Below are 12,806 nucleotides of genomic sequence, written 5' to 3'. Positions count from 1 at the left end.
GCCTGATTGGTGGATTGCTGCAGAGATGGTTGTCCTTCTGGAAGGTTCTCCTCTCTCCACAGAGGAACGCTGGAGCTGGAGTGACAGAGTGACAGAGTGAGGTTCTTGGTAACCTCCCTGACTAAGGCCCTTCTCCCCCGATTGCTCAGTTTAGACGGGCGGCCAGCTCTAGGAAGAATCCTGGTGGTTCTGAACTTCTTCCATTTACAGATGATGGAGGCCACTGTGCTCATTGGGACCTTCAAAGCAGCAGGAATTTTTCTGTACCCTTCCCCAGATTTGTGCCTTGAGATAATCCTGTCTCGGACATGTAAAGACAATTAATTTGACTTCATGCTTGGTTTGTGCTCCGACATGCACTGTCAACTGTGGGACCTTATATAGACAGGTGTGTGCCTTTCCAAATCATGTCCAATCAACTGAATTTACCACAGGTGGACTCCAATTAAGCTGTAGAAACATCTCAAGGTTGATCAGTGTAAACAGGATGCACCTGAGCTCAATTTTGAGCTTCATGGTAAAGGCTGTGAATACTTATGTACATGTGATTTCTTAGTTTTTTTATTTTTAATAAATTTGCAAAAGTTTAAAAAAAAACTTCTTTCATGTTTTCATTATGGGGTGTTGTGTGTAGAATTTTGAGGAAGAAAATGAATTTATTCCATTTTGGAATAAGGCTGTAACATAACAAAATCTGGGAAAAGTGAAGCGCTGTGAATACTTTCCGGATGCAATGTATGTATGTAGTCAAGAAATGGAGAGAGTAATAGCAGTTTAAAAAACAGGTAAAACATGTAAATTCCAACTGTCACCACTCTAGAATCTGAATATTCCTCCATTCATTCCTTGGGACATTTTTCCCTGGAGAACCTTAATTATCTGAGAAATTATTGGGAATATCGAAAGGCTATGAACAAGCACACCATTCAGGACCATGCCGGATGTTTTCTGCTTGGTTTGGTGTAGATAGCTCGAAAACTCTGGGAGGAGTAGGCCATCAAAAAACCGGCGGAATAATAATGTGTTGCTTCACAATCACACTAATTACAGGACATTATCAATACCAAGATTAAAATCAACACAGACAGAAGAATTACTGTATGAGTAAAGAAGATATTGACAGTGATTAGACTCTGATTAGAGAGTGATCAGTGTTTTATGATACAACTAATTGCACTGTTATGAGATGGTGACAGTTCTTTTCTCCGGAAGAGAGAAAGTTAAAATATTAAACAACAATGAATTTTTATTGTGTGCATGTTACAGTTGGAATATAGGCATCAATCATAGTGGGCATCACTATGAAAATTTAAATATATACAAAAAATATATAGCCTCAGACAGTAGTATTGGAAATCATTGCAAAGGACAAACCATGTATTGCCTTGATAAAGGAGATTATGTGCAGACCAGCTTTAAAATTTCAGACTGATACCATCTCACAACAGGGGCTTCAACATCTGAAGTGTAAATGTGTGCCCCTGCCACTGAAGAAGCTGAGTGAACCTGTTCTGAGGAACATCAGTCCTTTTAACCGTAAACATACGCAGCATATGCCATTTCCCAGGGGAATATGTCTACACCTCCAGATTTACAGGACCAGATGAAAGCAGAGGTTGACTCTTAAGGGCACTGGCAGTTGGCAGCACAGTTCTTTAGATAAGTGACCTACTAGTAAAGAATGTAGAGCAAGAAAACATGGCAACAGTATTGAGTATTCTCTGATTTAATTGTGAAGTAAGATCATAGACAGTTTAGTGTCGCAATCATCAAATATGGACCTTGAATACAAATCTAGGCCTGGTTTTCCTTTCTCCCAGGTAATTAGCTGAACAACCAGGGCTCCTGATTCACACCTGACAGTAATGGGAGGTAAAGGGAGGATGGAAAATCAACAGTTCTCAGACCTTGAGGACCGTGATTTGATGATCCCTGGTTTAGTGAAAACAAACCAGTAATCCCACAGTGGGGACTACTTTGGTCCTGCCGTCTCCCTCTTCAGTGACAGGAAGTGGTCCGTGTAGACACGTTTGAAAATAAGCGTAGAAAAAAGTCAATCACATTCTGCTTGTTTTTCTTCAAATCACAGTTAACACAGTATCATTAATATGTAACCAGCCATTTTATTTTCATTTGCTACTATCATACACATTCATGGGTCTACAGGCAGTACATGGACACACAGCACGGAAAGATTCGCCCCAAGGTCCTTCATCACCCCATCGCCCTCCTCCTCCTCACTGCGGATGACAAACGGCCCTCACTCGTTCCCGCTAGCAGGAGAAAATCAAAAAAGCTGCCTATTTACTTTCACAAGTTAAAAAAACATACAATATAAGCAACATTTTACTGTACATACTGATATATTGGACAGTATACATCAAGAGTGTTAAAGTCATGAAGCAATACTCCATAAAGTGCAAAATATGTTAGCGCTACATGTTATCACAATCCAAAACTGGTGTAAACAGTACACGTAGTTGTTTTCATTTTCCATTCCATTACTTTTTAAATCATACTTTTGGGTCTGTGAGAATGAAACTCCACAGCATATTTAACAAACATGACAAGAATAAACACACAAAAAGCATTCATTATGTCAGCCTTCGTAAGCTTAAAAAATACGTAAAGCTGACTAAAGCTTTACCAACAAATATGAAATAAATAATATTCAATATTCAACCAATAAATATTCAAATGTGACATAAAGCAATTAAATATTACATAGTCGTGGAACAGGCCAAAGAGCTGACTTAAGTATGAATAAATAAATAAATAAATATTTTTCTTTTGAGTATAATGAGATAACCTTAATTGGAGTTAGAGCATCCAGCATCTAGACCACGAGAGAGATTTATAATGGAAGCACAGTGGACCTTAACACTTCAATTTATGCAGATTGAGTCAGTCACAGACTTCTGCAGACCATTTTTCAGTGAGCAGCGGGCACGAGATTTCATCAGCAGATCTCATTTTCTGCGATGTTCAAACTCTAATACAGAAGCCAATTTTCACCCATTCATGACTTTTCAAAGTCGTTCATTAAATTGCAGGTAATAAGCCAGATATCCAATATGTGTGTAATCAAAATGTGCCTTGTGTTCTTGTAAGGAGCAAATAGCAACATAATTGCAACTTCAAGAGCAAACACTTTGGTGTTAAATATCAGGATTGCTTTTTCTAAGTCATTAAAACAGCACTTATGGATATGTGATAAGCACAGCCATGAAAAGCCTTTTAAAGCTGTTGTTTGGTATTGCTGCACTAAACATGTGCTTTCATTGTAAGCATTAACACACAGACCATTATCTTACAAGTTTGCTTATATTGAACATTAATTACAAATTCCGGACAAGCAGCCATAAAGTTGTTGCACACATTAAACCTTTCAGATCTATTTACACAAATACACAATCCAATATAGAATCAAAAGCAAATGCTGTTGCACACCATCTTTCAATGTCATGATTGAGTTACCAGTGTTTTGCATACTCCAGTGGTGTTTTCAATAGTAAGAGACTCACTTTGTTTGGTCAAATTAATCTCCCAATCCTCCAGACTTGCTCATCACATTGCACACAATCAATGTTTGTTGAACTTAAGAGATAGCTTTTCCCAGCATTTCCCCCAAAATTTCTGTGAACCACGTCTGTCTGGTACCCAGTGTGGCATGAAAACTCCCAGGAGTAGGCCCAATGTAGAAAACCTCTTCAGCGCAAAGCCCAATGGACAGAACAACCAGGAGTGGTGGGCAAGCCATCTCAGGACAAGAAAACTCCCAGGGGTAGTTCCCACATAAGAAAATTCCGGAAACTTCATTAGCGCAAAGCCTGATGGACAGAACAACCGGGAGCGGTGGGAAAGCCTGGTCGTAGGGTCAGGCATAGTAGATGAGTTCAGGGATCTGCCCCCCCTGCACCCCCGTTCCGTTGGTGCTGTCCGAGGAGCACTGGAACTGGAAGGTGACCCTCCCGCACTGGACCTCCGTCATGCCCTCCTGCCCGAAGTAACTCAGCTCGTTCCCGTCCAGAACCACGCTGGCCGTGTAGAACGTGTCGGGCTCCACCTGCACCGGGTACTCGAACCACACCGGGAAGGTGTTGCTGGACCCGTCCGAGAAGTACTTGCTGAGGTTCTGGCCCAGCACGGCGCCCTGGCGCTTGAGCTCGATCTTGGCGCTGTACTCGGCCGACCCGCAGCTGGACCCGTACAGGCCGAAGCCGGCGATGAAGACGCGCTTGTCCACGGCGAACTGGATGCTGTCGCAGCGGCCGCGGTAGCGCCACTGGTTGCTGCGGTAGGCGCAGGACTGGAAGCGGTGGCAGCGCTGCGGCGACAGGCCCGTCCGCGGCTCGCTGGCGAACTGCAGGTCGGGCTTCTTGGCCGCCGTGTACCACAGGAAGATGTCGTTGGTCTCGTTGAGCGTCAGCACGCCCGACTGGGCCGCCCCGTTGGCGAAGTCGTCCAGCGCCATGGTGGGGATGCGGATCAGGTACACGGCCTGGCCCAGCACCTTGCGCTTGTTGTCGATGGACTGAGTCAGCTCCCGCCGCGAGCACTCGGCCTCCGCCCAGCTGAGCGCCGCCTCGAACACCACCAGCTCCTTGGCGTTGAGCGTCTCGCGGCGCAGGATGCTCTCCAGCGTCTGCGCGTCGATGTCGCAGAAGCCCTCGGACTTGAGGGCCAGCTCGGCCTGGGCGTCGATCACCTCCCAGCAGCGCTGCGTCAGGTCGGGCTCCTCGAACAGGCAGCTCTGCGACAGCAGCACGCACGCGTTCTTGGCGCTGAGGCTCGTCTCCAGGAAGGTGACGCAGGCCCGCGCCAGGTGGGGCAGGATGTACTTTTTGGCGGCGTAGAGGGTGGCCAGCACTGTGTCTGCACTCAGGTCAATCTCATCACAGTATATGTACCTGAGGGAACAAAAGAGGAACATTTTTTGAAACGGGCCTCACAGATGTCTCATTACCTGATAGACCAGAATTGTGCACTGTCAAATACATAACTGTTTTCGATCCAAATCATTTTCTGCGGCTAGTTACTTGAGCCAACCAAGAGGATCTCAGTAAAGTCAAGCTCAGTAAAGCGTAGAAAAGTATTTGAATCAAAAACAATTCCGTATTTTACCAAGGTCTGTTAGACCTGTACGACCAGCTGTCAAAAACGAATGGTAGATCAGGGTTGAATGATGGATCGGGATTGAAATACATACATTATTTCATACATTTCTGGAGATTCCATGACATGAATCCATTCTGAACATCACTGAAAGTCTGCTTATAAGATACCTACATTAGCTGCTCTGTAATTTCAAAGTGGCAGCATGAGGCACGTTCTGCACAAATCAGTAATTCCAGTCCTGTTTAACAAAACGTCTCACTGAAAGCCATCTGAACAGTGAGCACAAGACCCTATCAACAGCCTATTCAGATTGCGCTGTGTGGAGAGGTATGCAACACAACATTCAGAGTCAAGGGCAATGAGTCCAGGCTAGACTCTCAAAGGCACCGATACCACAGGCTCTTCAGGAGGACAATTAGCCTCTCCACTACCCATCCTCTCCGAGCGCCGTCCTGACACGTTTAAGACGCGAGCTCTTAATCAAATAAAACGTCTTTCCAGACGACTCCTCGAGGAGTGACTGCACTGTCTCGTCTGCTGTGTCTGGCGTCGCACCGTAACTTTGCCTTTGACAGGAAGCGCCCCCCCTCCCCCAGAGGGGAAGCCTGTAAAGATGCCATACTGGAAGCTAAAAAAGCCGTTAACCTCCAGAAGGTGCTCTTTTATGTTCGCTTACTGCACTAACGACTGAGAGGCATCCCTGCGGCGGCATTGGTGGGAAGGGAGGTGGACGGTCAGGTTTTAACGGCTGCGGTCACCGCGGTGGCGTGGGACGGGTGAACCCTTACTTCAGCATGGCCAGGAAGGCCGCTGGCTCCACGTCCGGGATGCGGATCTCATCCTGGTCCTCGGCGAGCTCTCCGTAGAACATGGCATGGAACACCGAGCTTCCCACAGCCAGGACGTACTGCGGAGCAGAGGAAGCAATTAGGAAGAGCAGTTTGGCACTACTGTCTCTGAAGACAGTACTACGTGCTGAAATTCCTACACGGATCACCCGGTATGGACGTAAACACCGCCAAATTAAAGCTGACACACTTTAACCTCATACTGATTGATGTGCACACACACACACACACACACACACACACACACATGCAGGCCTGCACACACACGCACACGCGTTGTAATTGAGAGGTGCGTGTTTTCTTTCGACAGGCCCCTCCAGGGGGCGGGTATGAGGAGGGAGAACCGGCACAGCTGGATTCACTTCATCAGAGCAGGAAGCAGCACCTTTAAGACCTCTCCAAATATTCCCTGACACACCGGGCTCACGCGGCTTAAGGTCTATCCTCCTCTCACGGCTGATGCAGCATTCACTTTTTATTGCTCTTATTTCCTGATCTTCCCACTCCCCGAAAGGTCATCTAACCATGAAATCAGCATCACACATACAGTAATGCGGCTTTTTAAATCTCTCCAAACTCAAAGTTGGCTGGGGTCCCGTTTGACGGCAGTGCCATCTCTCAAATAGTACATGGTGGACTCCAGCAAGCAAACCAATTAACTTGTGATGAAAGACGCCAACAAAATAATACAGACATAAAGCATAAAGGAAGAAGCAGTCATTTTTTAACAAGTGTTCCAATGGCCCAGGGTATTTTCACAATGAATACAGAAGCAAAGAGCACTTTAGAGAATCAACCGCCAAGCCACACATTCTGCCTTTTAGAAATGATAAAGATGACTGTCTTGAAAATAGAAAAACAAATAAAACCTGACTATGATTGCTGACCATGCATACCGGGAATAATTACCCACTTGAACAGTTAATTAAACAGAGGAAATTAAAAGAATAAATGTGACCTTTGAATTTTGTTTGTAGGCTGTCAACACAGCCAGGGGGAAATTAAACTAGGTCTTGTTTATTGCCAGAGAACAGTAATGAGAGCGTCAGACACAGGTGATGATAACCTCGTCAGTTTGTAAAATACAGTATGGTGGGAATTTAGACATGGGGTGTGTTGTGGGGGGGGGGGTCAAGTGACTTTGCTAAATGACCACAAGGCACTCCCACACTCCAAGGTTAGCGCTAATATGGACTAAAAGCTAACTAATCATTTGTCAGTCACATGACAAATTTACAATGCTGCAGCGAGAACGAATCACGAATTTGGCGAATCAGCTGCCTGGGGCTGCCTTAGGTCACATTACACTCCAGAGGCCAATGGCACTCTCTGTCATACAGAATAACCAATCACAGCTCCCCGATTCCTCCCTGAGAAACTGTGATGTTTCTCCTATGGTCACTGGGCTATATTTAGAAACACCAATCGCATAGTATCTCCCAGCTTCATGTTGGCTAGACACAAAATTAATACCCTATCGTTATTCATGCCAAGCTACCTCTGGGGGGTCAAAAAAGAACAAAAAAGGGTCAGTGTCAGCGTCGGAAATGTTCCTTGAACAGAGATTTCCCCGGCACAAAATACGAGCAGTCTTCATTTCGAGTTAATTTGTTCTCGCTTAATTCCTGAACCTAATTTACATTCATCTCAAAGTTAAAAGGCCTGAAACACACAAAGGATTCCAGCTTTCGCTGCAAGCGAGACGGCCAGTCATTTACACAATCCCGACAGACAAGGACCGGTCTGGTGTCCATCTGTCCGTCTCTCCCGCGTGGCGGTCTGTGAGGGAGGCTGCAAAGGGAGGGTTTGTCGGGAGGGGCTCTCTTACTTTGTGTCCGGGCAACCGCTGCGTTCCCCCCGGCGACCCGACCAGGAAGTGAACGTCGGCCATCAGCTCATTGTTAAACATGACTGCGTTCCTGCAAAGAGAGCCGCACGCAATACTTCAGCACCACCCCAGGAGGTCAGAGGTCACGCACGGACTGCATACGTACAAGTCTTCCAGTGTTGACATCGCTGCTACTTTAGCAATTCTCAAAAGTGACCACAAACTGAAGAAATACAATTAAGTAATACAAATAAATACGTTCTCCGTACCGTAACGGAGAGGTGACAGCCTGTTTAATCTTGACTCCCTTTAATCTTATAAAGGAGGGGGGGTTAGGGGTTGGGGTGGGCAGGTGACTTTTGGCACAGCCAATGGTCTCACAGACATACAGTACAGCACAGCTATTAACTTTTTACAACCCATCGTTCTAGCCTGCCACTTTTCTCCAGCGCATAAGCCAATGAACTAACCAATGAGCAATGCGGTGAGGAAGATGAGCTAAAGATGCACCCTAAAGGGTCAGCTTCAACAGCCATCAAATTTCATAATGGCTGTAAACAGCCTGTAGCATCCTGTAGCACCTAGTATACAGTAGCAACCAGAAAGCTGGATTTCTCCTTATCATAGAGATATAGAGGATTCACATAATAATAGATATTATTATTCTAAAAATGAAAAATAACATAACTGCCCCCCAACTCCGAGCGTGTGGACTGTGAAGGAGAGGAGTGACAGGTTAGGTCTGAGGTTTCGGAGAAACAGACAGGCAGGGGCTGAATATGCGCTTTCTCCATGCTGCCATGGGGCGTTCCTGTGAAAGGGGCAAGAAGCCCCTTTACTGCAGAAGATGATGGCAGCGTGCACTCAAGCTGTCTAGGAAAAACCTGATGATGCATTATTTGCCAATGTTCCAAAGAGCATCTTGTGATGTTCCTGAATGCTTGGCTTTTGTCAGTCTTCAAGTGTTCAGTGAGGTTGAGGTCAGGTGATCGTGAATTGTGCAGCACTCATTGCTCGTCTTTGGTCTTTAACTAGTTACTGAAGTAACTTTAATTAGTTTTACATTTTTCAAAATCCTACAACTTTCTGTTTATTTGCGGGTTTCCATTTGAAAATATCCCAGTTATTTAAAGTGGTCTCAGACTTTTGGACCACGCTGTATAACCCACGTGACCTTCAGGATCACGATGAAGAACACAAATCAATAACAAGCCAATAAAGAACATGACTCGATTACAAGCTTGATAAAGACCATGACTCGATTACAAGCTTGATAAAGACCATGACTCGATTACAAGCTTGATAAAGAGCATGACTCGATTACAAGCTTGATAAAGAGCATGACTCGATTAAAAGCCGATAAAGAACATGACTCGATTACAAACTTGATAAAGAGCATGACTCGATTACAAGGTCGATAAAGACCATGACTCGGTTACAAGGCGCTAAAGACAATGACTCTGTTGCAAGACTGATAAAGACCAAGACTCAAATACAAGCCAAGAAAGAGCATGACTCGATTACAAGTTGATAAAGAACATGACTTGATTACAAGCTCCATAAAGAGCCTGACTCGATTAAAAGTCAATAAAGAGCCTGACTCGATTACAAGACTGATAAAGACAATGACTCGCTTACAAGCTCGATAAAGACCATGACTTGATTACAAACCAATATAGAGCATTACTCGATAACCACACAGGTGGTAAACAAATAAAAACTTACTGGAATGATTCACTACAACAGACTAGAATCATTGGAATCAGAAATTACATTTTTCAGATCACCCTGCAAATTTGCCAAGACACCCCCCGGCCCCCGCAAACTTAGTCAGCCTGACTTGAAACTGGAGGGATCTCTGGATTAACTTCCAGAACTAGAGCAGAATTTAGGAGGCGCCCCCCTGCCTACCTCTCTCGAATGGTGGGGTACAGCCCTTGCCAGTTGCTGCTCTGGATGGTGTTGTTGTTGTTGAGGTTCTGCTGCTGGTACTGCTGGACCGTGGTGGTCGCGGACGACTTCTTGGCGGGGAAGATCTCCGCAGCCATCTTCTTCTTCTTCTTGGTTTTCAGGGTGATGATCTCGTAGCAGACGGGGGGCAGTTTGGAGGTTGCGGGGCTGCCCTTCTTGGCCCCTTTGTTAGACCTGCTCTTCACCGACTCTGGAAGCATCAAGAGGAAAGTGAGACATTTCATGTTGCGTCCCTTGGCGTCCACCATGAGTGAGTGTACCTGCCGAGCAGTGGAGGACCAGGCAGAGAAGACGTCCGCAGAGCGCCGTGGAGAAACGCGGCGCCCCGCAGGCAGGAAGGAGAAGAGCGGGTCAAGAGTTTTGCGTGGCCGCTCAAGTCCTCTTTAATATTCCCTCTCTGCGAGCAAACACGCTTCTTCTTTTTGGACGGCACTTTCCCTCCTCCTCCTCCTCCTCCCCCTGGCACTGTCCTCCTCTCCTCGCTGGGGGATCGGAGCACGCGTGACGCAGTGAGGGTGCTCTTTTTTTTTTGTTCTTTTTAAGTTTGATCCAGAGCTTCATACCCTCTGTGGGTCTCCATTATTGTGAGTGACTGTTCGTTCTATCGGTTCCTGCTCCCCCTTTCTCTCTGGTTGTTCTTCTCTCTCTCTCCCTCTGTTTCTCTCTCTTCCCCCCGCCCTCTCTCTCTCTCTCTCTCTCTCTCTCTCTCTCTCTCGCTGACAGACCTAGATTTAGCACTGCTGCAGTGCCGCTTGCTGCCCTGCTCTGGCTTAGGCACTGGCTGTGGACTGTGCCGGGCTGTTTTGCTGACTACAGGAGTTGAATGGATGAGCGGAGTAAACCCCACCCCCTTGCAAATGGAGCCAAGAATCTAGTGGAGCTCAGCCAATAGTGTGATGAGGGGTGTGCGATTGGCTGCGGCAACCCCTGTGTAGCACCTACTGGAATATGCAAATCACCTCAATTAAAGTGACAGTCGCCCTCCTCCCCCCTACTCTGCAATAACATATTTATCTGCCGTTTATTGTTGCCATTCTTCCCTTCAGTGTGAACCACATATTGTTCATTTAGCAGTTTTCTGATAAATACAAACTGCAAATTCCATGATTCTGTTTATACACCCACTTTGAGATCATATATAAGTTATCAATCTACATTCAAAAACTGCATTAAAGTATATGCCAGAATCAAATTTAAAAGCTTCTCAATATATTTTAGCTGTTTAATGAACATGCTTTGTCTCTGAGCAAAATGTAACAAATACAAAAAGGTCTATGATTTTTATTTTTAGCAACTGCACAAGATTCACAGAGGTCATGTAATCTCACCCCTAATTTGATTTCCAATATCCCATTGTAAAGGGCAGCTCTTATATGACAGGCCAAACATTGCCATACAGTAAGAAGACAAGAATAGGTTAGGCACAGACATGACATGTGGCAGGAGGATCCACTGTTGCTATAGACGTACAGAAAATCGATACAAATCCAATTGATATATTTATCACATTTAGATTGGGTGTTCGACTCTTAATGAGAAAGAGACGATTCTACTACTATGTTTGAAAAGAGATTCAAGTCAAATAAATGTATTCCACCTTCACAAAAACATCAATTTCGTTCTCAAGTACCCGGTATTAGCCTATATATAATGTAGGTTGCATATTCATTCAACGACTACGAAAATACAGATTTGTTTAAACGACCACATCAATCCCGCTCCTCGCATCCATACACAAATAATTTATTTCAGTGAATCTATATTTTAAAAGCTTTGCGTGACCAACGACACAGCTTGCAGCAAGGACGCAGCCTGCTATAACACAATTTCGTGAGAAATGCGTCGTGTTGCTTTCCTGGACATTCGGGGTCGTCGTTACTTCATAACTACAGAAACTTTCATCCCCCAGTGCAAACCCAACGAACACGTAGTGTAGGCTGAAATAAGGGGATAGGCTTCCTTGCTCCTACCGTGCGAACTGCCACCACTCATAAATCGGTCGATCTAAGATAAATTGATATTTAAAGTGAAACAAAAGCACTTCCGTGAATAAAGAAATGTGTTGTTAAGGGTAGAAAAATCGCTTACCAATAGCATTTTCTTTGCTTACGCGTACAACCTAGGATCTTCTTAAACGAACCTGTCAGTGGGAATAGAATGATGTCCCACATCTCACCGCGGTCGCCAGATGAATAGTTTTGCGGTTCTTGTTCGGATTTAAACAGATTAAGCGTTCCTAAATGAAACATTTCACAGAAATGTTAGAATAGAGTGTGCTACCCATCCAGTAAACTTCAGTTAGGTTTGCATGAGTCAGGCTCCCTCTATTGTTCGAAAATAGGACGAAGCGCTTGAAGCTTTCTTGAGGGAGCCGCTGTCAGTGCGTTAGATAATACACAGGCCACTACGAAACCACCTGGTCAACTGAGAAACACGCGCTGCCAGTCTGTATCGCATTCATGTAGTGAATGTATTACCATCCGTTTTAAAATGTGTAGATTGTTAGGTAACAAAATAAAATAATTTGTGGGTTTCCTTCCCAATGAGGAAAAACTACATGTACAATATACTCAGTGAGCACTTTAACTATTTATTTTACTTCTTTTTTTTAGATTTACTCAGTCTACTGCTGCTGTTGCCTATCCACTTAGAGGTTTGTGTGTTCAGAGATGCCATTCTGTATACCACTGTTGTAATGCATGGTTATTTGCGTTACTGTCACCAGTCAGCTTCGACCAGTCTGGCCCTTCTCCTCTGAACTCTGATCAGCAGTTTCTGAGATACTCAAACAACCCTGTCTGGCACCAACAGTCATTCCATGGTCAAAGTCACTTTGATAACATTTCTTCCCCATTCTTATATTTGGTCTGAAATACAGTTGAACCTCTTGACCACGTCTGCATGCTTTTATGCATTTCGTCACTGCCATATGATTGGCTGATTAAATATTTGCATTAGCAAGCTGGTGTACAGGTCTACCTAATAAAGTGCTCACTGAGTGTATTACATAAGAATTGTTCAATATCCAGCAATGTATGTTT

At 44.8% G+C, this 12,806-nt stretch overlaps 1 protein-coding gene across 2 annotated transcripts; it reads right to left on the bottom strand.

Moving 5' to 3' along the window:
* Positions 1-1,710: 1,710 nt before the first annotated feature.
* Positions 1,711-11,987, bottom strand: btbd3b (BTB (POZ) domain containing 3b). 2 transcript variants are annotated; one of them, XM_061228170.1, is made up of 5 exons: positions 11,854-11,987; positions 9,706-9,955; positions 7,795-7,885; positions 5,907-6,025; positions 1,711-4,910 (listed from the first exon to the last, which is right to left on the bottom strand). In XM_061228170.1, exons 2-5 carry the CDS (start codon positions 9,840-9,842, stop codon positions 3,878-3,880), a joined length of 1,380 nt encoding a protein of 459 aa, XP_061084154.1. In that variant the 5' UTR covers positions 9,843-9,955; positions 11,854-11,987; the 3' UTR covers positions 1,711-3,877. The 2 variants fall into 2 exon arrangements, with proteins under 2 accessions (XP_061084154.1, XP_061084152.1); XM_061228168.1 differs by lacking the exon at positions 11,854-11,987 and having other exon boundaries at positions 9,706-10,280.
* Between the last annotated feature and the right edge of the window lie 819 nt (positions 11,988-12,806).

Source organism: Conger conger, chromosome 18 (genome assembly GCF_963514075.1).
Source record: "Conger conger chromosome 18, fConCon1.1, whole genome shotgun sequence".
NCBI classification, from domain to species: Eukaryota; Metazoa; Chordata; class Actinopteri; order Anguilliformes; family Congridae; genus Conger; species Conger conger.
Note: the sequence above shows the minus strand (reverse complement) of the source record. Positions and strands in the feature narration are given on the sequence as shown.